Here is a 23,285-nt window from a genome sequence, read left to right as displayed (position 1 = left end):
GGGCTAAGGCCGCGTTCGCCCCCAGCTAGTTAACTTATACCTCCTCGTTTTTCGCGCGCACGTTTTCTAAACTGCTAAACAGTGTATTTTTTTACAAAAAAATTCTATAGGAAGGTTGTTTTAAAAAATCATATTAATCTATTTATACTTTTTAATAACTAATAATTAATTAATCATGTACTAATCTATTATTATATTTTCTGTGACAGAATATAAGTTAACTTATCTATACGTACTGAACGCGCGGGCTAAGTGTAGTATTAGCACATTGTGCACGCACGTTTTGTGCTGGTCATATGTGGCATAGTTTTTATACTGTACTTTACTAGGACAACAACGGTGGGTGGGCTTTATATGTCGGACAAACCGCTTTACACATGTAACCAGTCTACAACCGGGGCTCCCTCCACCGCCCATTTCACCTCCTTTTCTTCTCCTCTTTTTCCCCCAATCTTTCCATGCTCCATCCACGCCTGCGCGCGTGCGTATGCGTTCTGGAGTCTGGAGACGGTGGAGTTGGTCTTTTTCAATGGCCATGTGTTCCAAGTTCAAGCCGGCCATTCCTGCTGCGTCCGCATTCCATCATAACTCTACCAAACTAGAAGATTTTGGTCTGCTTTTTGGAGAAGATGAATTATAGAGGATGTTTTGAAGGAATGATGGAGGTGTAGGTCTTTTAAGGATGTTTTAAATCTGATTTTACCTTTTATATATATATATATAAAAGTTAACGCTGCTTACGTGGATGAAGGAAGAGCTCTACGTTTCAACATGGCCTAAGCCTCTGATCTAAGGGGATTAATCTATTAACTGCAAATCAAGGTGATTTAGGCAGGGTTTAACCATAAGAGCAAGTTCAATAACCATAAGAACAAATTCAATAGTATAGCCAACTACTAGCTCCAAATCATTTATAGCCAATTTATACCATAGTTACCTACAAAACATCAATACATGATCATATTATATATATATTTTATCTTGCCTATGTGCAGCTGGCTACAAATTAATAGTCTATTTTTTTTATCTCTCCCTTCTTATCTGTTTAACATAAGCTTATAGATGACTTATATCCTGCTATTTGACTGCCCACCCAATTAGGACGGTGGGGTTTCTTCCTATGTCAATGTGAGTCATCTCCCTATTATTAATTTAATAAAATAGGGAAAAAAGTAATAAATAAATTATTCCACGCGCTTTATTGTCGGATTCCCCTTCAGACGCCAGCCCGCCAGAGCAGCGGTTGCTGGCTCCTCCCTCCTCTCCACCACACCACCACCACCACCACGCCGCCGCCGCAGCGAGGAGCTCGAGGAGAGAAGCGGCGGGAGTGGTTGTCGCGGGGATCACCCGAGCCGCCCTATCGAGCCGAGGCAGGGGAGGAGGTGGGGGGAGGAGGAGCGGCTGGTTGATTTGATTTGCTTCGATGGTGCGGGAGACGGGGTACTACGACGTGCTGGGAGTGAGCCCGACGGCCACCGAGGCGGAGATCAAGAGGGCGTACTACATGAAGGTGAGGAGCAGTGATCCCGCGGCGCGAGCGATCCTCCCCGGCGGCTTGTTTCCTTTCGTTTTGGGTTGATCTCACTGCGGTTGCTGCTGGTGCTGGTGGTGGTGGTGGTTTTTGCTGGTGTTGCAGGCGAAGCAGGTACATCCGGACAAGAACCAAAATGATCCGCTCGCGGCAGCGAATTTCCAGGCAAGTATTTACTGCGTGCTCTGTGCTAGTAACCTTGAGTGATATGCCCTGTGATTTTTTTTGTTTCTGGTAGGAAATAAACTATGCTAGGAGTGGATCAATGGGAAATTTGTTCATCTCCCTGGTTGCACCAAAGGACAAACCATTAATGGGTTGAGTGGTTGTAATGTGGAACATGTCCTTGGTGAACATATTGCTGCACTTGTGCAAGAGCACATAGTGCGTTTTTGAGCATTTGTTCAGCATGGCTTCAGTGTTGTTACTCTGCAAGAATGTAGATCATTAGGTGCATATTTCATTTTCAAAACCAATCAACACAGTTACTCAAATTTTATGCCAAAATAGGATACACAATTTTTTTGCACATGTTTTTATCTCATAATGTTCTTGTTGGTGATACTGACATATTGTAACGTCAGGAACTGGGAGAGGCATACCAAGTACTCAGTGATCCAACACAGCGTCAAGCATATGACTCATATGGGAAATCTGGTATTTCAGCGTAAGTCCAATCGACAAATACCTCCAGTGATGTCACTTATCAAAACAATTTATTAAGTGACATAAGATTTTGGTGAGAAATTAGTACTGTTGTTGACTGCTTACAGAAGTAATGCATAATTCTCAGATGTACCTTTAACAAATGAATTGGTGGTTTCATATCGATGCTATATTATGAATTGGTGGTTTCTTCTAATATATTGATGTGCAAATCTTTTGCGCGTTCGAAAAAAAAAGATCTTGTAAGATGCTGTGATGACTACCTTCTAACCTGTTTGTCATTTAATGCTGTGTAGGGAAGCAATAATTGATCCAGCAGCAATTTTTGCAATGCTGTTTGGTAGTGAGCTTTTTGAGGATTACATTGGTCAATTGGCAATAGCATCCATGGCTTCACTTGATGTATTAGATGTGGAACATATTGATGAAAGGAGGTTGCAAGAGCACATGCAAGTATGGCTCTTTAACACTAAAGTTTTATGGACATCTCATTATGCTTGACAAGCTAATTGTTGATTGGAAGTTTAGAAATATTTCTTCTGCCTACAAGACTATAATCCCTTTGCAGCTCCCCTGTTCCCACCTTGCAACCTACGACCAAGTTATGGACATTTTGCTGCAATGTAGTTCAATGGAACAAGCTCAATTACTCCTCTCAGTAGTCTTTAATCGTCAATCTCAAACCTTCATATTAAGAAAAGGAAATTTGAAAGTTGGAATGCTATAATTCTTTAGAATTCATATTTTTTATGCATTTTAGCCTTTTTAGTACCTTAAAGAACTTTCTTGCACTTCCATCCCTTCCAAGCCTCCGTATATGATGTAGAGGGATTCTAACATCGCATCATACTTTTCTGAGTAATGTTTCTCACATAGAATTTCAATCTTGCTTTTCAGTCATGAAAGTATGTACACCATGAACTAAACCAATCATAAACTTTTGATAGCCATGAGATGAAACTAAGGCTGATCCACTGGTTATTGTTAGAATGCTGATGTGGCTGTATTCTAGCTATATTAAGGAAAAATGAAACATTTTATAGTGCTTTAATTTCAATATGCTAATTTTTGTTTCATGTTGTCATACTGGTTTATGGACTTCATAATACAGGTTGTACAAAAGGAAAGGGAGGAGAAACTTGCAGAGATGCTGAAAAATAGATTGCACATTTATGTTCAAGGAAACAAAGAGGAATTTGTGCAACGTGCAGAAGCTGAGGTGTCCAGACTTTCTAATGCAGGTTCTTGTCCAACAACAAAACCCCTCCCTCCAGCAAAAACAAAAAAAAAAAAAACACCTATCATAAGGAAGCATTTGTCGCTTGTTTCCTCATATGCTAATTGTCCTGTCAGTATATGTGCAACAATGTAATAGTAACTCTTGATATTTTGTGTTCTTGTAGCACATCTTTTCTTTTATTTTGTGAATAACTCAGTTTGTTTCTTATCCCATTTTGCTCACCTGCAGCATACGGGGTTGATATGCTGAGTACTATCGGTTATGTATATTCAAGGCAAGCTGCTAAGGAGCTTGGAAAGAAAGCTATATATTTGGGGGTTCCATTTATAGCTGAATGGTTCAGAAACAAAGGACATTTTATTATATCCCAAGTAACAGCTGCAACAGGTAAAAATACTGTTTCATTTCATTTTTTTCTAGTTGATTGAGTCATCATAAATTCAAATTTGAATGTATTCATCGTTGATGTAAGTATATATTTGTAATTAAATATGGAATTTGGCTTTCTGATGTCTCTCCAGGTGCAATAGCTCTTATGCAGCTACAGGAAGACTTAAAGAAGCATCTTAGCGCTGAGTGCAAGTACACCGAAGAGGAACTTGAAGCTTACATGGAGACCCACAAAAGTGTTATGGTTGATTCGTTATGGAAGCTTAATGTCGCTGATATAGAAGCAACCCTATCTCATGTCTGCCAGATGGTCTGTCCTCATGTCCTGGCTACCTTTCACTATTGTTGCACAACTGTTTTGCATTCAACTTTCACTTCATTAGCATAAGTTTAGCATGTTTTTAAATATTTGATCAATATCAGGTGCTTCAAGATAGCACTGTGAGAAGAGAGGAACTGCGAGTTCGAGCTAAAGGATTGAAAACTTTAGGGAAAATATTCGAGGTACCAGTCTTGATATATCTATCCATGTACCGTCAATATGCAAGTTGTCTATTGTTCTTCCATGAACTAAGTTGGACTTTTATACCACAGCGTGTTAAGCTCAGCTCTAGTGAGGGGGGAGTCACAGCAATGAATAACACAATAAACAATTCTGATGACAATGATGGTAGTTCTCCTGACTCATCACCAAAATCTCCAAGAGAACATCCATATGATCCAAATCCACCGTATTACCAGGTGAATATCCATCATCTAACTAACATCATTGTTGCCACATATGAGTGGTTTACAAAGTATTGCACGACTCCTGTAAGTGTGAACTAGATCAGACCTCTAAGGTTTCATATGCTGCTGTTTAGAAATTTTTAACTAGTAATTTTTAAAAATCAATTTCTTGAATGGACCTTGTGGTGACTGATTGGGTTCATGTTGCATTGAGCAACTTATATATCTCCATGCAACCACTATGAACACGGATGATTATATCTATAGTGCCATACTGCCATGCACAACAATACATTTAACCATAACACAAATTGTAAAATATCAGGGGAAGAAAAATAATCGTTGAGATCTCTGATATTCAGTAGAAGGATCCATTTATAACCTGAAATTTCAGCCTGCATTTTTTTGACCGCCTGCAATCCTAACACATCTTGATGTGCCATTGACTTTCTTGGTTTTCAGCCAGTAATGTAATGCCAATGGAGAAGTGCCTCTCATGTTGACACTGTGTACTGGGTCCACTTATGAAAATGATTTCAAACCTGCTTCGTTTTTTTGGTGTTTTTAAACTAAAGAAGTGTGTATTTTATTTGACATGGAAGTTTGCTCCATCAAACAAAAGATTAAACATCTGTTCCACTGTGTTTTAATAGAGCCCATATGTGGAGGCCCCTCAGTTTGGAGAAGGCTACTATTCGTTCAACTTTCCAATGCCTACGGCTCCCCCCGGTGCACAGAGGGATCCAATCCCATGATCTACGGGATGCAGTGGACATGTCATCATTTTGTACAATATTTTCCTCCTGGTAGATGGTTGATCGCATGGTCTTGATTTGTACCAGTCATAGTAGAGTGCTGGTTTGTCCCCTCCTCTGCATGCTTTCTTCTCCTCCTCCTCCTCCTCTAGTTGTGTAATCAGTCAATCATAATTCATACACCAGCAAACGGCAGCAGCCTTTGTGGCGTGTACAGGCGAGTGTTGTGCAAATTGCGCTGCTGTGATGCTGCTGTTGAGACTTGAGACGGCAACAGATCGGCATTTGTTGTACATGAACCATCAGGATCCAGGTAGTGCATAGCCTCCATCTATCTGTCTATGGGTGCATAATTGTTTTTGCCTATGGCCCATATTTCTGCATATTTTCATCTCTGATGAATCATCTGTCTCATGTATTCTGGGGGTTGAAACCTGGAACATTTCACATTTAATTGCAGTGTCAAATTACTACTACACCCTTCATGCTTTTTTACATAACCTTCATATTTTTTTTATGACGTTGTTGAATGTTTGACTATTTGTCTTATAAAAAATATGTGATTATTAATTATTTTTTTATAATTTGATTTATTATTATAGAAACTCTAAGTATGACTTATACTTTTGCATATTTAAATGATTTTTTTAAATAAAACGAACGGTCAAACATAAATAAAAAAAGTCAATGTCTTAATGGAAAAATACATGGAGGGAGGACTACATAGTCTTATAATTTTTTGCTGCTATATTCGACACAGTAAATTTGTAATCTATTGTCCGTTAGTCCCGGGAAGCAAAATTACTGCTGTTTTCTTTTGTGCTTCCGACTCTATTATAAACAGCATAAGACGCACATGACATTTGTGTGCTGTGTCACTGGCATGTGGGCCCGGGGAGGCAGGGCCGGCCGTCGTAGCAACGCGCGAAATTACCGAGAAAGGCAGCGGAGCAGCGTAGGGCCCCCCGCGCATAGCTTTTGTAGTGTTGTAGGCTTCGTTTTTAAGCAGGAGGGCGGGGGGTTGACTCGGCAAACGGGAGGAGAGGAGAGGAGAGGAGAGGTGGTGCCCCAAGTCACCAACCATTCCGGCGGCGGCGACCGAGATGGAGAGCCCGCCGGTGCGGTGGCCGCCGGGGTTCCGCTTCAGCCCGACGGACGAGGAGCTCGTGCTCTACTTCCTCAAGCGCCGGATCGCCACCGGCCGCCCCACCCCCTACATCGCCGATGTCGACGTCTACAAGTCCCACCCGTCTCACCTCCCCGGTAAGCAACGCCGCCTCCCTCCTTCCCGTCGCTTGCTTCGTTCTCGGGATCGATCTCACCGTGAAATTGAACTGAATCGCGGGGAGCCGGAGCAGATAGGTCGGCGCTGCGGACGGGGGACAAGCAGTGGTTCTTCTTCAGCCGGATGGACCGCAAGTACCCCAACGGCTCCCGCGCCAGCCGCACCACCGGCGAAGGGTACTGGAAGGCCACGGGGAAGGACCGCTGCATCTGCAACGGCGGCGCCTCGGGGCGGGCGGTGGGGAGCAAGAAGACCCTCGTGTACCACCACGGCCGCGCGCCGCGTGGGGAGCGCACGGACTGGGTCATGCACGAGTACACCATCCTCGCCGACGCGCTCCCGCCGGCCGCGCGGGACCGCGAGGCGTTCGCGCTGTACAAGCTGTTCCACAAGAGTGGGGCGGGGCCCAAGAACGGCGAGCAGTACGGCGCCCCCTTCCGGGAGGAGGATTGGCTCGACGACGAGGAGGAGGAGATTGCTGCTGCGGAGACTGACCGTCCGGCCGCAACCACGACTAGTGGTAGAGCTGCAACAGTGGAGGAGCTGACTGACTTTGAGTTTTCGAGTGAGGATCTTGATGTTCTCCTTATGCAGATTGGAAATGAGCAGGAAATAATCGAAGATCCGCGGTCGGATTTATCAACTCCTGTTTCTTGCCAAGTTCAGATTCAGCATGGTATTCATCAAGGTTGGCTCAATGATGATTTGGGAAAGTCTGATGCTGCGGATGCTACGACTAGTGGCAGTGCTTTGTCGATGGCAGAGAATGCGGGCACTGAACTCCCCATTAATGGTCTCGAGCAACTTCTGATGCAAATATCAGACGATCAACAGACCGTTGAAATGTTCTCTGGTTTTTCAACATCCATTCCTCAATTTCAGCTTCAACATGAGGAGCGTCAGGTCGGTGTTCACAGTGAGGAGATTGGTCTTGCAGACTCTACTAGTGTTATTAGTGCTGTGGTGACAGCAGAATGTACTGGTCCTGAGCTTCGGGATATTGAAGGGCTTTTGATGCAAACAGAAAATGACCAGGAAAATGCTGAATCACTGCCAGATTTATCCACACCAGCTCCTCTCCATGGCTGTCATCAGGTTTGTCTTTATTTTGCACTGAACTTTGTATTAGTTCATCCTGTAGATGATCACATTCCTTTATATTAGGTATAGTTCTTCTGCATTTGTGCTCATACATTTTCTTCCAGCTCAAGTTTTGAAAGGTAAGCTAATTTAGATATCTAACCCATACCTTGAGAGCATGTTTTATTCCTAACAACAAAAAAGCCCATCCTAGGGATTGCAATTATGCTGTTACAGTTTTACGACAATATGCATAACCTTTGTTTATTTGAACTTACTCAGGTTGCCTCTGGAGATTTCCAAGGAAGCCAGCAGGCTACATTCAGTATTGCAAATCTTTCTACTATGGTTCAGGAAATCCCAAAGTTTGATCTGCAAACTGGTCCAAGTAATCAAATAGCCCAGTCTATTCTCACCACTGAGCCGATGAGTGGAGAAACAAATACTGATGAAGAAACAAGTGCTCTACGCTCTATGTCAGGATTGAGCAGTTATGACAGGCAGGATGCTGATGATGAATTCCTTGAAATTAATGATTTCTTTGACCCAAAAGATCTAGAATATATTATGGGCAACACAACAAGTCAGAACTTGATTCCTACAGACGATGGAGTGTTTGATAGTTTGAAATACTCTGATGCCCCGATATTCCTGCCTGGTTCATTTGACACAACTGGAGTGGTGGCTGAAAACCAATATGTTGAATGTGGTGCTAGTGGAATACATAACCAGGAATTTCCGCATACAACTGAATCATGGACACATAATCAAGTTGCTCTAAATGTGCGGAGCCATATGAATGACAACCATGTTGTCTTTTCCTCGCATCGATCAGGTGCTTAACTACTTCATTTGATTTACAAGCTACTTATATTATTGCCTCTAAATTATTACAGAAACATCAGTGTCCAATATCTGTTATTTTTGCTTGATAAAAGACAGCTTGCCCTATCTTTTCATGAATATAAGCATCATATTACAGAAGGTTCCGCTTCTGATTGAAACTATTACTTCTGAACATTGCAGATACTTCCATTATTCATACAGTGAATGAGGAACCACCTAACCGGAGTTCAAATACTTCACAATCATGGTTCAATGCGGCTTTATCTTCTTTGCTGGATTCTGTTCCTAGCAGTCCAGCTATGGCTGCTGAAAATATAGGTCTTAACAGAACACTGCAACGCATTTCGAGCTTTAGGTCACAGCAAACTGCAAGAGAAGAAGTTAGCACCACTGTTATTCACACCAGAAGAAGAGGTGGTGGGCTTATTCTCATTTCATTAGTGGTTTTATTTGCTGCTATCATGTGGACCTTTACCAACGGGTCTTCACCCAAGCTTTGCAAGGGGTTGTGGTAGTTTTCCTCCACATTATAGGATGTATAGTGACCTTTCCCCGGTTATCCTGGTGGTCAATCCTCCTTACAACTTTTATCCTCAAGCACTAATTCTTGTTTTGCTATCCTTTCCTTTATCCCTTCCCATTGAAAAGGGCGACAAGGTAGGAAAACATTAGAGGATTTGAGTTAAGGTGTTAGCTAGTAGTTAACTTTTAGAATATTATGCGAGAGATATGAAAACAAAACAAAATGAGAAAAAGAACGGCAAGTTTGGTTTCGTTTCGCCAAGAAATATCGGATGTAAACTTCTTGGTTATTGTCCTTATCTTTTTTATGAAAGTGTATATTGGATGTAATTACACAACGAATAACTATTGAGAAAGCGGTTGCTGTGCATAGCATGAAGATATTTCATTTTTGTTGTCTATTTGGTTATCCTGTGTGACCTGCCCTGCAAAATTATTTCTCATCTACAGTTTTGTGAAGAATAATGAACTAATGCTAATAGCGTAGTTGGTTGCTCTCATTGTGTGCCATGTTTCCTGTTGAACATGCTTCTCTGGGTAAGGATTTACCTATGCTGGATCAGATATTTTCTTTCTCTTATGTGAGTTTTGTCCTCCCTATTTTAATAGTTTGAGTTTGGTAGCGACAAGTGGCAAGACGATATTGTTCGTTTTCCATTTGAGGCCAATAAGTACTTCAGCTTTAATCAATCAGCTGGATTACTGCAGTTTAAAACCATACATCACATGAACACATGCAGCTGCATTGTTTCGCTCGCCTTGTTAGTACGGGTAAAACTTTTGTACATGTTTTTAATGATTTAAAAACAAATGTTGTAAAATAACCTATATTCAAAAAAATCAATATCAACTTTAAAATTGAGTTTTAAAATTTATTTTTTTCTTATACTCATAATTAGAAGCTGTTGACAAAAGGATGTGTGCCAGTGTGCAGCCGTGTCTCAACCCTCAACAAAAAAACAAATATGGAGGAAGGAATAATCTACATTTTTCTCACGGTTTATTAGGAGTATACTACCTCTATCACAAAGACTTTATTTTTAGTAATTATTATATTAAAATTTGATAAAATAAGTAAGAAAGTGCTGAGATTTGAAAAGTTTTAAAAGGATAAAAGGTAAATTCCATAAAATCCTACGAAAAAATATATTTAGAAAAAATAAATGGAGAAAGAAATGATGTATCCATATTATTCACGCTTTTTGCACGAATCTCGATGCACAGTATCAGCGTCATGTAATCGGTATTGGACCGTTGAGATAAACGGCGAGGTTGAGGAAAAAAAAACTAAGAAAAAGGAAAAAAGGAAAAAAAAATCTGGCATAGCATAGCATATCCCCTTCAGTCAGTCAAGTGCTTATCTCCTTCACGGCTTTCACTCGTTGCCGTTTGTCTGACTGCTACTGCAACCTCGTCGTCCTCTTCCTCTTCTTCCTCCCCGCCGGGAATCCCGCAGCCGCGGCCACCGCGCCATGAGAGCCGCCGCCGTCCCGGCCCACGGCCTCGCCTGCGCGCCGCCCGCCGCGCTGGTCCCCTGGTCGCCGCGGCGCGCTGCCGGCCTTTCCCACCGGAGTAGTCCCCACCAGCTGCTACCGCCCCGCTCCCTCCCCCACTGCCGGGCTCGCCCGCCGCCCTCTTCCTCCTCCTCCTCCTCCTCGTCGAATGTGGTGACCCTCTCGAACTCTCGCGCGGGTTTCTTGTTTTGTCTCTTAGCGGTTGCTCTGATAACTATATCTCGCTGTTCTCTTTTGCCTACGAGCTCTCGCAGAATTCTGGGAGAGGGGACGACGCGGACAACCTGCTCGAGGATTTGCTCAACAAGCATGGCGACGTGGTGTACAGCGCCAGTGGGGCTCCGGGCATTGAGGCCGACGACGACGCCGAGTGCTTGTCCTGTATGTGCCTCTCCACTCCCTCTCGAGCAGTCTAGCTCGTATCAGTTGATGTTTAGCCAATCCGCAAGCCTGTTAAAAGAATTACAACCCTGGTCCGAAACATATTCGTGAGAGCTTGACTATAATACTCTACTAGTATATAAGAATCTTGGCCGTTGATAAAGAAAATATTCAACTGCCGGTAGTTGCTGTGATAGTATAAATAGATCCAATCCATTATATTAGAACAAAATAAGGGTCCATCTAGTGATCAAATGTTTGAAAATTTTAATTCCATCAATCAAATCCAGTCACTACTGGTGGATGATAATTTGAAGGCGTGCACGTAAGTCAAAAATATCATACACGTCCTCCCCTATGCATTGCACACATGTTTAACAGAAAAACAAAAAAATCAAACGTTTAATCAATAACATATTCTAAATTAGTTCAACTAACAGTAGAGAGCATCATAGAACACCGAATATATCTTCCATTCTTTTTCTTAGATAATGGAAGCTTTATTGATTTTAGTAATTTATATCGAGAAGATACAGATGTAACAAGAACTTTGGCCTCTGCGTAACTAGATGTACACGGCCAAACCTCTCACACACATAAGTTTTCTCCAGAATAAGCTGAAATTGTCATCATATCGAAGTCAAATTGCATGCTCTGCTTGCCAAATGTGCTCGATTCCTTGTTGCTAATTGCTCTTAGGTAGTCATAGATTCATACTCGCTGTTTAAAAATATTTTCTTTAGTAGTCCAATTTCCATGAAGCTTAAACATAATTTTGCATTATCTCCAGTTGCTGTCTCCTTGGCTAAAGTTGCAAGTGAGGTGAAGGCGGCTGATATTCGTGTACTTTTTGTGAAGCCTCTTGTCTACTGGACTAGGTTCTTCATCATCCTCACTGCCTTCTCAAATGCACAGATTGATGCCATCAGGTTCGCTCTGGAGAAGCTTTACATCAGTTCTAGTTTGCTTGTTGACAATCAGTTCCTCGACATGAAATTTCAACGTTAGAGGAATTTGACCATTGCATAACAGCATGTGATATTCAGGATTATGTATTACCTTGCAGTTCCAAGATGAGAGATATCGGTGAGAAGCAGTTTAGCATAGTTGCATCTGGTGATACAAAACCAAACTCATGGACCTTGTTGGACTTCGGTCAGTCTCCTTTACTCAACTATCATGTGTAAAATGCGCTAGCCTTTTCGATGCACAAATCCGCAACTGACCTAATAATACCTTCTCACCCTTACAGGTGATGTTGTTGTCCATATATTTCTTCCGCAACAGCGAGCATTCTACAACTTGGAAGAGTTCTATGGCAACGCAACCACCATTGAACTCCCGTTTGAGAGCCAGCTGCAGTGACCGCTGTTTGCACATCTTCCGTTGGAGAAATTGCAGTCAGGCCAACAAAGGTTTCCACAGAGGCCAGCAACATTGCGCCATGGATTCTCCATGTCTTCCTTCTCAGATTGTGATGAGCTGCCGCCCGGAGGTAGATGGCAAGGTCTCAGCTCACCAATGTCACCTGGTGACTGCACTCGTCAAGTGCAGAAGTGGCACCGTGATGCCCACATTCTCGTTATCTGTTTGTTAGATTACGTGAACCGTTGTATTAACAATCGCATTAGGGGAAAGTAATTGTTGGTGCCAAGAGGAATAGAGGCCAAGATGTAAAAGATTGTGTTGGTTCGGATTTCAGGAGTAAAGACGCAGTGTGCGAGATCAATCTAGGCCTCCTTTGGAACGACTTAAATTTTAAACCCTGCCAAAATCCTGGGAAACTGTTCCGCTGCAAATTACTTAGCCGACTGCTGAAGAAATCTACGCGTTAGATTAGCAGGGAATTTGCCGGTGTAAGTGGTTATCTCGTCGACGTGCATTAGGCTATCCGATAGAATTCAGACGTGTTGCAATATTCAATCTTGCCATCTGTTTAGTACGAGTAGTGATTAAAAAAATAATTTATAGATAAACTTGCGTAGGTGTGATTGTCAAACGATATATTTGTAAACGAAAAATAAAATTTCTATATATATGTACTTTTAGTGATTAAAAGGAAGGTTGGAAAATAAATTTCATGAAAAAGACTTTAAAATAAAATTTTAAGTTTCAAAATTTAAATTTTATCTTATAGGCACCAGCAAAATCAAAAAGACGAGGGTGGTATGGTTCATATTATTCGTGATTTAACAGCAAATTCCATGAAAAAGCTAAAAACCAACTCTGAAATTTAATTTTAAAAACTCCTTCTCGTTTATGTTCATAAGGCGCCCAAAGGTAAAGGATGGAATGGAAGCTGTTTTTGAGTTCTTCATATCTGAATTTCTGAAATCTGAACCGCACGCGAAAGCTGCAGCAGCTCACGGAAGGGATGGCGCAGCCGGAGCCCTTGTCGCTGGCCGGGCGGCGAGTGGCGTTCACGACGCCGCAGACCGACGCCGGTGGCGGCGGCTATGGCGGCCGGCTCCACGCCATCCTGCGGCAGCGCGGCGCGCAGCCGCTCCCGGTCCCCACCATCGCCATCCGCGCCCACAACCCCGACCTGCTCCGCCCCTTCGTCACGCCCGGCGCACTCGACCCCTTCGCCGCGCTCGCGTTCACCTCCCGCTCCGGCATCTCCGCCTTCTCCCGCGCCCTCCCGTCCTCCCCCGCGCGGCACACACCTATCTCGGACGCCGTGGCCTCCGCGCTCCCCTTCATCGTGGCGGCGCTCGGCAGCGACGCCGACCTTCTGGACGGCGCGTTCCTCTCCAGGCTCTGCCGCGACGCCGCCGCCGGGAGGGTGTCGGTCCTCGTTCCCGACGTCCCCACCCCGGCCGGCCTCGTCGAGGCGCTGGGGAGCGGGTCCGGCCGGCGCGTGCTCTGCCCCGTCCCCGACGTCGTCGGCCTACGCGAGCCGTCGGTCGTGCCGGGCTTCCTCGCCGCTCTGGAGGCATCCGGCTGGGTCGCCGTGCGCGCGCCGGCGTACATCACGTCCTGGGCGGGGCCACGCTGCGCGGAGGCACTGGTGGCCGCGGACGCCGCGGCGCCCGACGCCATCGTGTTCACGAGCACGGCCGAGGTGGAGGGGTTGCTCAAGGGGCTGGACGCCGCGGGGTGGAGCTGGCGGCGGCTGCGCGCGCGCTGGCCAGGCATGATCGTCGCCGCGCATGGCCCGGTCACCGCCAACGGCGTCAGGAGGCTCGGCATCGAGGTCGACGTCGTGAGCGCCAGGTTCAGCAGCTTCCATGGGGTTCTCGACGCTCTCGCCGCGAAATTCTCCTCCGAAAACAACCGAAAACTCGAATCGGATTGAGCGTACGTCTTCCTCTCGAGTTCAAATGCTTTAGATTACACGAATTGGATATGGTTGCGATGCGAATTCTTCTCCTACCCATCCGCGTCTCGGAATCCTTCTCCTCGTCTAGTTCGGATCCTCGAACTGCCCTCATAAGTCGCCCCCTCGCAGCTCCGATCTCTCAGCTCCGTGTGATTGCAATCGATCAGTGAAGGGTGATCCGCCAGCCGCCGCCGCCGCCGCGGGCGACTCATCAGCCAGAACGACGGGATGTTTTCCCGAATTCTCGAGGGCTTCGGATACAATGGAGAGAAAAGGTTCGAGCAGACGTACCGCTGCTGCTCGCCAGCGACCATTAACAAGCCGCACCTGGAAAGCGGGGACAAGGTGATCATGCCGGCGTCGGCGCTGCACCGCCTCACCTCCCTCGACGTCGAGTTCCCGATGCTGTTCGAGCTCTCGCGCCACAGCAGCTACGCCGCCGCTGCCGCCGGCGCCGCTCGCCGGGTCTCCCACTGCGGCGTGCTGGAGTTCGTGGCGGAGGACGGCGTGGTGGTCATCCCGGGGTGGATGATGCGCAACATGGGCGTCAGGGAGGGCGACCTCGTCGGCGTCAAGAGCGTCAGCCTCCCCAAGGGCACCTACGTGAAGCTGCAGCCTCACACCGGCGACTTCCTCGACACGGCCAACCCCAAGGCCGTCCTGGAGAAGACGCTGAGGAACTTCACCTGCCTGACCACCGGCGACACTATCATGGTGGCTTACAACAACAACGAGTATCACATCGACATCGTGGAGACGAAGCCGGCACCAGCTGTTTGCATCATCGACACGGATTGTGAGGTGGATTTTGCACCTCCTCTCGATTACAGAGAACCTGAAAAAGTTGAGCGGCAGGAACCATCAGTTCCTGCAAGCAAGGTGACTTCTGAAGCTAAAGATGATGCTGTCAAAGATGAACCAAAATTCAGAGCATTCCCTGGCTTAGGGAATCGGTTGGATGGCAAGGCCTTAAAACCACAAGCAGCAAAAATCCCTCCTCCTGCTGCTGCAAGTTCAGGCTCAAACAAGAAGGTGAATCAGCAGACAGTGGCTCCTGCATCTTCAGGAGCTAGCAACTCCACTACACGTCAGAAAAAAGGGAAGGTTGTTTTCGGTTCGAACACAAGCAGTAGCAAACAACCAGAAAAGGCTCCTGATCGAGCTGATCAACCTCCAAAGAAGGAGAAGCCCAAGTTCCAAGCATTTTCTGGGAAAAGCTACTCATTGAAATGAAATTATAGCTGCTATTATTAGATTATTTTTGTTGAGAGAATTATTACAGTTAAATTTTCTGAACCATTCGTTTGTTTCTTACATTGAGTTTCTGGTAGGCATGTGTATCTTTATCATTTTCAGAAAAATGAATTTTGAGGATTACCTGGAACCTACTATTTGCTTGATCTTATATGGAGTTCTCTCGATGTCAAGCATAACTCATTGCTAACCTATGCTACCAACTCCCTACCTACAGAAAGATTCCTACTGAATCTACCCTCAACCAACCCGATTCTGCATTAGTTAATTATGATCACGAAAATGAGGTGATGCACATTTCTTGATCTTGATCTTTCTTCTCTAGGAGATTTCATTGCAGTGCTTATATGAGGAGGTTGATTTGCTTCATACTTCATCATCATCATCATCATTTCCAGTTTCAGAAAATGGTTATCTCATCCAAGGGCAAAGTGTGTGTAACTGGGGCTTCAGGCTTCGTTGCTTCTTGGCTTATCAAAAGGCTTCTCGAGGCTGGATATCATGTGATTGGAACTGTGAGAGACCCAGGTAATAATCTCTATGCTAGTAATATTTCTCCTGATTACGACATTGCTTATGATCATTACTACTTACAAGTTACGCCTGTGTGTTTATGATATGTGTTTGTTTTGGTTAATTTTACAGGCAATCACAAAAAAGTGTCACACCTTTGGAGATTACCAGGTGCAAACGAGAGGCTGCAACTTGTGAGAGCTGATCTGTTGGAAGAAGGAAGCTTTGATGATGCTGTGATGGCTTGTGAGGGCATCTTTCACATTGCATCACCTGTCCTTTCCAAATCTGATTCCAACTGCAAGGCATGATAGATTTGCTTTTAAATAATTTGCTGTATCTTTGCCTTTTTATGGCACTTCTGAATGTTTCCTTTATTGAATTATCCTACTACAATCTCATTGAGTGGTGCGTGCTATTCTTGTTGCAGGAAGAAACTCTCATTCCTGCGATAAATGGTACTCTGAACGTGCTAAGATCGTGCAAGAAGAATCCATTTCTCAAAAGGGTTGTTCTTACATCTTCATCATCTGCGGTAAGAATCAGGGATGAGATTAAACATGCACAAATCTCACTTGATGAAACAGTATGGAGCTCTGTGCCACTCTGCGAAAAGCTACAGGTTGTATAGAATAGCCCAAACTCCATTTTGGTTCACAGTTTACACCTGTGTGACCCTTAAACCTTGGCTTGACAATGCTACTCTTTATGTGCATGAAGCTATGGTATGCCCTGGCAAAGATATCTGCAGAGAAGGCAGCATGGGAGTTTGCCAAGGAGAATAACATTGACTTGGTGACTGTTCTTCCATCATTTGTGATCGGACCCAGTTTATCCCATGAGTTATCTGTCACTGCTGCAGATATCCTTGGCTTACTCCAAGGTATTTTTGTTTCTTCTGATATCATCATTTATCTCTGGAAAGGTTGCAGTGCTTTTCTCTTCTAGTATTTTTTTTATTTAAACGTTAATCCTTCGTAGCTGCTCAGCTAATAATATGATCTTGCAGGTGACACACAGAGGTTCAGTTCGTATGGGCGAATGGGATATGTTCACATCGACGATGTGGCGAGCTGCCACATTCTAGTGTACGAAACACCTCAGGCTACTGGGAGATATCTCTGCAACTCCGTTGTTCTGGACAACAATGAATTAGTCGCTTTACTTGCAAAACAATTCCCAGTATTTCCCGTCCCAAGGAGGTCAGTCAATTGCGCAATTGCATCCCTGATGCTTACAAGCAACCTGAGTACTTAATTGGAATCTTCCTTTTTAACAGTATTTTTAGACCCTTTTTTTTCCGCTGAAACACATATCTTGGAATTGCTATGCAGATTAACTGTATTTTTGGACATATTTTTGTACTGAAAAACATTCCACGAATTGTTATGCAGATTGAGGAGCCCCTATGGAAAGCAGTCATATCAGCTGAACACATCCAAGATCCAGGAGCTGGGTTTGAAGTTCAAAGGAGTTGAAGAGATGTTTGGTGATTGTGTCGAGTCACTGAAAAATCAGGGCCACTTGCTGGAGTGCCCGTTATAATACAAGAGATCTTGGGCAAAAATACCAATAAACCCATAGCCAAGCGAACTTGAATTGTGACCCCACTTAATGTCTTTCCCTTGCCATAATTCGCATGTCAGACCCCTTACTAAATGTAATGCCCTGCTTTCTTTCACTTTGGATGATGGTTAATCAGACTCAACCAGTATTGCCCTGACTAAAAAGCGATCACAATTCACAAACTCGCAAATCGCCTGTATTTACACACACACACAAACCCATCCATGCACACACCACAAATCCATCTATGATTACACCATGAACAATTGACAGCACATCCATCCATGATCCATTGGACCAAAAAAGCCAAAAAAAAAAGAAAAGAAAAGAAAAGAAAGAGAGAAAGAAGAAGATGATTACTCAGCCAGATCCCTATGAAGAAGGTATCTGAAGGAGGACTTGTAGGGCAGCCACTCGACGCACTTGTCGATCCTCCTCCGGAGGCAGAGCTGGATGTCCCTCTGCTGCGCCTCCGAGATGCTCTCGCACACCAGCTCCACCACGTGCCGCAGCTCCAGCGCCGCGTCCTTGGCGTAGTAGTGGAGCACCTTGGGCAGCATCAGCACCTGCCTCCTCGCCACCACGTTCGCCTGGATGAACTCCGCCCTGGCCACCTCCAGCTGCTGGTGCACCTTCTTCGCAGTGTACAGCCTCACCTGCAGAACACATGACCAGTTTCACGGTGTCACAGTGAGATTTGATCATCACATGAGAAGGTTTTTGTCAGCTTCTAATGTGCTCTGTCTGATCAGATGTGTGGGTGATGGTCTTACAGGTGGATCTGAACATGCTCCTGTGGAGAGTGCAAAGTGAGCAATGGGCTCTGGATGCTGGAGGGTGTATGGATGCCTGGCCGTCCCTGCCATGGACCGCTTCGTCGGTGCGAAAAGCGCCCGAACCCACTGTGACAACGGTTTTCATGAAACCCGGTGTTAGTTTTGCGACAACCGACAAAATTTTCAGTCTCTGGTTTATTTGTACAGCGCTTCTTATGTGAGGTTGTATTTAGATATTTGTATGCTGTCAATGATTTCAGAGGAAAATGTTTTGTCGTGTTAATGGAAATGAATGATGGGGTGTACCAGCGAAGGACGATGGGATTGGCATCCAAGAATTGAGTTCTGAATTATTTGAGCGTTTACTGATTGGCCACCCACATTATACGCAGCCTGCCAATGTATTTGTCAGAATGCTCAGAAAGATTCATATACGAAATGGATGAAGTTAAAGACTAGAGTATAGGATGTACCTTCAGAATCATGTCTGTGCTTTTCATGCGTTTATCATGTAGTCCATAGGCCAAAAATGCCTGACACATTACGAAGCAGTACATGTTAAATATAATTTTCTGATTTCTAAGGTTAATAGAGAACTAGTTAAGGTGAGATGTGATTTTAGTATAGAGAATTACATGCATTACTAAAGCATTATGGATGTTAATCCAAAAACATAGTTGCTCCTCATGTGTCATCTTTGTTGGGTCAATTTTTTCAAGTCGCTGTATCAGGGACCTGGGAAACAATATGAACAAATATATATAGCTCACTAATTGAAGCATCTAACATTATGGAAAAAAGGTTTAAGTGATTAAGTAAGTGACATATTTTATAATTTCCTTATGTCATTTGCTTACCTGATAGTCTCAAGCATTTTTGAGGCATAATCAAACTTGTCAGCGTCTATTCGTATCCTTGGGACAATTATCATGCCTATGTTTTGTTGTTCACTATTCTCTTTCTGGTATCCATATTGGCTAGGGCTCGGGGTGATATCAAAGTTGTACCGAGGGCTCCAGCTATCATTGCGATGCCTCGGAGAAAAAGTACTTGAAGATGAAACAGAAGGACTGGGTGAGGTTATGTAATCGCCATCTTGCAGTGGTGTGCTTCCGAGCTTGCAGTAGACAGCAGCTATGCAGCCTAGAATGTCTTCCGATAGTTTGCAAGACATCTTAGGTACATATTCAGAAATAGAAGCACTCAAGAAGTTAACAAGACTGGAATGTCTTGAAGGTGATCTTGGTACCTCCTGCAATATACGAGAATTGTGTCAGATGTTTCCAATTATGAAGATCATGTTACTAAAAGGAGATAGTGGTGTCATCTGTGATAATTTAAACAAGCTGTTGCATTTTCATAAAATGGAATAAATGAAGATAAACAGTTCGCACACTTTTAGTATCTGAGACTGTTGGTAAGTTGTAGCCTGCAGATTGCTTGATGTCTCTCAAACGAAGCGCACCCTCATCAATGTTTTTCAGCAATTCTTGATCCACCTGTTAATGGCATTAATCTTAGCACATGAAAATTTGTACTTCAGCTAGTCAGATGATTTCTGCTGATCTGTATACAATACTAAGTAATGTACCTCACTTGTAACACTGCCAGACTCTGATAGATACTGATCAAATGCTCTTCTATAAAGGGATAGCAGATGCAACTCCTTCCGGACGACCTCCTGCTCAAGTGCTGCAATCTCTCCGACTAAATCTGTGATGGACTGCAGCAATGCAATGTCAATACTAAGAATATTTTGATAATAAATGACGATAGATTAACATGCATCCCAATTATATATTTTTTATTTATTTTCAGCTTTGGCTGTAGTCTACAGTTCTACGAATAAAAAGGTAAACCTCACATGAATACAAGGCATGGATTTCTGCATATTTGGTCATGTTTGAAAACAGTGAAACAATTTGCTAGGAGTTGTGTGAGACCTTGGAAGTCGCCTTTTGACTTCGTTCAGTTCCTGCCCTGGAGTAATGGCCAGGCATATGCTCTGGCAAGTTAAGTGAAAATCTTCTGTGGAGCATCTTGTCTTGCTTAGCATTCTGTGGAGTATATGTGAAGCTACGTCAGTGCTAGTAACTGTATAATAGCTTTTTATTTCTGTGAGAATGGGGAATCAAGTGAAAATGGCATACTCACAGGTTTGCAGTAGGAGAATCGTGGCGATATATCCAATGCACCTTCATGTATCTTCATGATACTAGAACGAAAATATTTTTTTTTCATTCAATTAAATCACACAAGAAATTGAAAGGTAAATCAACAATTTAAGCCTTCATCATAGGTCAGAACTCCTAAAAAAAACAATATGAGAAGGTAGGTAGAGAGGACATTACATGGATCCTACATTATTATGCAAAATTCAGAAATATAAAAAATAATCATTGTAACAACTAGTATATCCTTATGCTTGACTTTGTTCAAAGCTGTTTTTGTGTCAGTATACCATAAAATTAGCATGTGGTCAAAAGGTATTCTAGTTGTAGAACATGAACTCAGAACATTAATGTACAGTGGCACCGTACAGGACTACATGTGGTCAAGAGGTATTCAATGTGGACTGAAGAGGACGGTTGCGGGGTAATGTGCCAAATTAATTAGATGCTGAACTAAAGTTAGGCAAAATTACTGTTTTGTGCGGATGAATATGGGACTCTGATTCATAGCACACTTAATTACGGATTGGAGCCTAGACTTTAGTTGCCTTTTCTGTGCTCTTTCATCAATTTTTCCCAACCCCAATTCAGAACCTGTCAATTAAATTACTCCTTGTTTGCTCAATGCAGGAACTCATTTACAAATTATGCAAGGTCCAGATGAAAAAAATAGTTTTTTTATGAACATTATATACTCTGAGATAAGTGCTAACCTCTTTGACTGCAGATGTTGGAGATTACAGGAAGAATACCCTGCCCTCGGTGTGTCGGCGCAAGACGCCGTCTCCGAGAGCACTCCTGATCTTGACAGCCTCTCCATGGCAGCAGCAGCAGCAGAAGCAGCCTAGGCTCTGCTCCACTCACCAAGAACCTGACAAGCACCGACAATCGTCAACTCCAGAGCATGTACAATGCGAGCAATCCCCACGGCCAAGAACTCACTGTAACCACTCGCTTCAACGATGCTACCAGGACTGAATTCGCAGCCTATCCGTTTAGGAAGATGAATCTGACAGCAGGTATCCCCTTACCTAGAGTGAGCTGTCCATGAGGAAAGCAGGAAAAGGCACAGACGCTCAGCTTTGCCGGGAGCTAGCTCACTCACTCAATCACTGTCCAGGTATATTATCCAAAGATGAAAGAATGAAAGAACTAAGCTCAAATTGCTCATGCAAAGGAAAGGAAGATGCTTTCTTGGACAATAACGCCAAGAAGATCAAGCAGCCAAGAACCAACAATGGAGGTGAAGCAGCAGACAAGGCTACACAGATCACAGATGATGAAGACTATAAGGAATGAGAGGTGCTCGAGATAACCCACGAGCCTGAAAGATTAAGCAGAGAGAGGAAGGGCTATGGCGGCTAGGCTACAAAACAAATGGGAAGGGAAAAGACGGCCAGAAAAAGCAATGCTTAAAAGGAAGCAAAAGGAGGAGGAGGAGGAGGAAGAAAGAAGAATCGAACAATGGCATCAATCTGCCTGCCCCCACCGCCGTTAATTCTTTAGCTAAAGGAACAGGGAAAAGGCCAGCGATCGATTCCAACACGACATCTAATCAGTAATCAAGCCGGCGAGATGGAGAAGGTAATGGTGGTGGTGGCTACTACTACTAGTACTACTGCTGCTGCTGTTGCTACAGTTGGTAGAGCAGCATCAGAAGCAGGGAGGAGGGAGGAAGGGGACGACCACCGAACCCCCTGTACTGAAAAATCCTTTTCTTTTTGCAGGAGGAGATATCAGAAATGAGTAGACTATTATTAGGTGGTGGGAGCAGAGGGAGAGGGCAGGTGAGAACTAGGGAATTTGGCTTAGGTTTCTTGCTAGCTTCTCTCTCTTTTTTTCTTTCTTGATTTGCTATGGCAAAGGAAGGTATCAAGAAGATCAAGCAAAAGTTACCTAGTCCACCACCTTTGATTAAACCTATTCCATTGTATCCACCCCCCACACAACTTGTTTTTTGTTTTTGTTTTTGTTTGGGGTTAGTCACTAACTATGTTCTTTAGAGATGATTTGTTGGAGAGAAATTGTAGGTTGTAGCCAACGTGGTTTAGATGACGATACTAATATGTATATTCGCTCCCATCGTTTCCTTTTTAAAGGAATAAGCGAAAACGCGTTTTTGCAAACAAAAAATAATTTGCAGGTAAACTTTTATATACGTGTCCATAGCGACTCAAATGCAAAATGTGTAAAACAAATCATAATGAAAAAACCACAAAATCAAGTCCATAATTAAATTCTAAAATTCAAATTTTGGCTTATAAGCAGTTGTATCTGTGAAACGATTGAGCCCATTGTGTGATGCAAATAAAAGCAGAAATTTCTATCAAATGCAGAAATTTCACGACAATCACCTTAGGCCCCTAGGGCACGTTATTTTCTCTTCTGAATTATGGAGTTATCGTTATTTTTCAAACTTCTTGATGGTACAATTTTTATATAAACTTTTTTCAGTTATATTCCTAAAAAATATTTTAAGTCAACTTGGTAAACTGCTTCACTCATGAAATTACCATGAGCTAAGCTTCATTCATAATCCATCCGAACTAGAACACATCCTTGACACCCTTCCTTTTCTTTATCCTGTAACACGATTATGGCCGCGTTTGCCACCCCGCTAGTTAACTTATCCCCTCGTTTTTCGCGCGCACGTTTTAAAAAAAAATTTACAGGAAAGTTGTTTTCAAAAAATTATATTAATCTATTTTATATTTTTTATAATTAATAATTAATTAATTATA

At 43.5% G+C, this 23,285-nt stretch overlaps 7 protein-coding genes across 7 annotated transcripts; 6 read left to right on the top strand and 1 right to left on the bottom strand.

Annotated features, from left to right (window-relative positions):
- Positions 1 to 1,252: 1,252 nt before the first annotated feature.
- On the top strand, positions 1,253 to 5,790 carry LOC102715418 (chaperone protein dnaJ 10-like). Its single transcript, XM_006660723.3, has 10 exons — positions 1,253 to 1,513; positions 1,640 to 1,699; positions 2,119 to 2,201; positions 2,497 to 2,653; positions 3,312 to 3,441; positions 3,669 to 3,827; positions 3,962 to 4,140; positions 4,254 to 4,334; positions 4,425 to 4,571; positions 5,213 to 5,790. The coding sequence occupies exons 1-10, from the start codon at positions 1,427 to 1,429 to the stop codon at positions 5,312 to 5,314; spliced, it is 1,185 nt and encodes a 394-aa protein (XP_006660786.1). The 5' UTR covers positions 1,253 to 1,426; the 3' UTR covers positions 5,315 to 5,790.
- Positions 5,791 to 6,334: 544 nt separating this feature from the next.
- On the top strand, positions 6,335 to 9,422 carry LOC102715140 (NAC domain-containing protein 16-like). The gene is made up of 4 exons (XM_015840913.2): positions 6,335 to 6,577; positions 6,673 to 7,694; positions 7,962 to 8,514; positions 8,706 to 9,422. The coding sequence occupies exons 1-4, from the start codon at positions 6,418 to 6,420 to the stop codon at positions 9,038 to 9,040; spliced, it is 2,070 nt and encodes a 689-aa protein (XP_015696399.2). The 5' UTR covers positions 6,335 to 6,417; the 3' UTR covers positions 9,041 to 9,422.
- A 981-nt stretch (positions 9,423 to 10,403) lies between these two features.
- LOC102709028 (protein Iojap, chloroplastic) lies at positions 10,404 to 12,671 on the top strand. The gene is made up of 5 exons (XM_015840912.2): positions 10,404 to 10,714; positions 10,816 to 10,942; positions 11,733 to 11,871; positions 12,009 to 12,097; positions 12,195 to 12,671. The coding sequence occupies exons 1-5, from the start codon at positions 10,520 to 10,522 to the stop codon at positions 12,305 to 12,307; spliced, it is 663 nt and encodes a 220-aa protein (XP_015696398.2). The 5' UTR covers positions 10,404 to 10,519; the 3' UTR covers positions 12,308 to 12,671.
- A 629-nt stretch (positions 12,672 to 13,300) lies between these two features.
- Positions 13,301 to 14,463, top strand: LOC121055308. Its single transcript, XM_040527407.1, has 2 exons — positions 13,301 to 14,242; positions 14,394 to 14,463. The coding sequence occupies exon 1, from the start codon at positions 13,317 to 13,319 to the stop codon at positions 14,238 to 14,240; it is 924 nt and encodes a 307-aa protein (XP_040383341.1). The 5' UTR covers positions 13,301 to 13,316; the 3' UTR covers positions 14,241 to 14,242; positions 14,394 to 14,463.
- Positions 14,245 to 16,051, top strand: LOC102708744 (ubiquitin recognition factor in ER-associated degradation protein 1-like). Its single transcript, XM_040527406.1, has one exon. The coding sequence runs from the start codon at positions 14,493 to 14,495 to the stop codon at positions 15,495 to 15,497; it is 1,005 nt and encodes a 334-aa protein (XP_040383340.1). The 5' UTR covers positions 14,245 to 14,492; the 3' UTR covers positions 15,498 to 16,051.
- Positions 15,883 to 17,665, top strand: LOC102708467 (tetraketide alpha-pyrone reductase 1-like). The gene is made up of 6 exons (XM_015841179.2): positions 15,883 to 16,046; positions 16,164 to 16,336; positions 16,462 to 16,653; positions 16,752 to 16,914; positions 17,041 to 17,233; positions 17,426 to 17,665. Exons 1-6 carry the CDS (start codon positions 15,926 to 15,928, stop codon positions 17,574 to 17,576), a joined length of 993 nt encoding a protein of 330 aa, XP_015696665.1. The 5' UTR covers positions 15,883 to 15,925; the 3' UTR covers positions 17,577 to 17,665.
- A 127-nt stretch (positions 17,666 to 17,792) lies between these two features.
- Positions 17,793 to 22,215, bottom strand: LOC102714857. Its single transcript, XM_006660721.3, has 12 exons — positions 21,576 to 22,215; positions 21,258 to 21,415; positions 20,528 to 20,588; positions 20,317 to 20,430; positions 19,965 to 20,096; positions 19,768 to 19,872; positions 19,231 to 19,625; positions 19,009 to 19,108; positions 18,847 to 18,906; positions 18,680 to 18,766; positions 18,371 to 18,499; positions 17,793 to 18,253 (listed from the first exon to the last, which is right to left on the bottom strand). Exons 2-12 carry the CDS (start codon positions 21,362 to 21,364, stop codon positions 17,954 to 17,956), a joined length of 1,590 nt encoding a protein of 529 aa, XP_006660784.1. The 5' UTR covers positions 21,365 to 21,415; positions 21,576 to 22,215; the 3' UTR covers positions 17,793 to 17,953.
- Positions 22,216 to 23,285: the final 1,070 nt, after the last annotated feature.

This window comes from Oryza brachyantha, chromosome 9 (genome assembly GCF_000231095.2).
Source record: "Oryza brachyantha chromosome 9, ObraRS2, whole genome shotgun sequence".
NCBI lineage: Eukaryota > Viridiplantae > Streptophyta > Magnoliopsida > Poales > Poaceae > Oryza > Oryza brachyantha.
This window is presented reverse-complemented; position numbering and strand designations above follow the sequence as displayed.

What these genes read in the sequence shown, in the direction of transcription:
- LOC102708467 (XM_015841179.2), top strand. Translation starts at nt 15,926, where the DNA reads ATGGTTATCTCATCCAAGGGCAAAGTGTGTGTAACTGGGGCTTCAGGC. An exon ending in TGGAACTGTGAGAGACCCAG is followed by an intron (nt 16,047 to 16,163) that starts GTAATAATCTCT and finishes TTAATTTTACAG; the next exon opens with GCAATCACAAAAAAGTGTCA. An exon ending in AATCTGATTCCAACTGCAAG is followed by an intron (nt 16,337 to 16,461) that starts GCATGATAGATT and finishes TTCTTGTTGCAG; the next exon opens with GAAGAAACTCTCATTCCTGC.
- LOC102715140 (XM_015840913.2), top strand. Translation starts at nt 6,418, where the DNA reads ATGGAGAGCCCGCCGGTGCGGTGGCCGCCGGGGTTCCGCTTCAGCCCG. An exon ending in CTCTCCATGGCTGTCATCAG is followed by an intron (nt 7,695 to 7,961) that starts GTTTGTCTTTAT and finishes GAACTTACTCAG; the next exon opens with GTTGCCTCTGGAGATTTCCA. An exon ending in CTTTTCCTCGCATCGATCAG is followed by an intron (nt 8,515 to 8,705) that starts GTGCTTAACTAC and finishes TGAACATTGCAG; the next exon opens with ATACTTCCATTATTCATACA.
- LOC102708744 (XM_040527406.1), top strand. Translation starts at nt 14,493, where the DNA reads ATGTTTTCCCGAATTCTCGAGGGCTTCGGATACAATGGAGAGAAAAGG.
- LOC102714857 (XM_006660721.3), bottom strand. Translation starts at nt 21,364, where the DNA reads ATGGAGAGGCTGTCAAGATCAGGAGTGCTCTCGGAGACGGCGTCTTGC. An exon ending in GATTCTCCTACTGCAAACCT is followed by an intron (nt 20,431 to 20,527) that starts GTGAGTATGCCA and finishes TATACTCCACAG; the next exon opens with AATGCTAAGCAAGACAAGAT. An exon ending in GAGCATGTTCAGATCCACCT is followed by an intron (nt 18,254 to 18,370) that starts GTAAGACCATCA and finishes TGTGTTCTGCAG; the next exon opens with GTGAGGCTGTACACTGCGAA.
- LOC121055308 (XM_040527407.1), top strand. Translation starts at nt 13,317, where the DNA reads ATGGCGCAGCCGGAGCCCTTGTCGCTGGCCGGGCGGCGAGTGGCGTTC.
- LOC102709028 (XM_015840912.2), top strand. Translation starts at nt 10,520, where the DNA reads ATGAGAGCCGCCGCCGTCCCGGCCCACGGCCTCGCCTGCGCGCCGCCC. An exon ending in CCTCCTCCTCGTCGAATGTG is followed by an intron (nt 10,715 to 10,815) that starts GTGACCCTCTCG and finishes GAGCTCTCGCAG; the next exon opens with AATTCTGGGAGAGGGGACGA. An exon ending in ATGGACCTTGTTGGACTTCG is followed by an intron (nt 12,098 to 12,194) that starts GTCAGTCTCCTT and finishes TCACCCTTACAG; the next exon opens with GTGATGTTGTTGTCCATATA.
- LOC102715418 (XM_006660723.3), top strand. Translation starts at nt 1,427, where the DNA reads ATGGTGCGGGAGACGGGGTACTACGACGTGCTGGGAGTGAGCCCGACG. An exon ending in AGAGGGCGTACTACATGAAG is followed by an intron (nt 1,514 to 1,639) that starts GTGAGGAGCAGT and finishes CTGGTGTTGCAG; the next exon opens with GCGAAGCAGGTACATCCGGA. An exon ending in TCGCGGCAGCGAATTTCCAG is followed by an intron (nt 1,700 to 2,118) that starts GCAAGTATTTAC and finishes TTGTAACGTCAG; the next exon opens with GAACTGGGAGAGGCATACCA.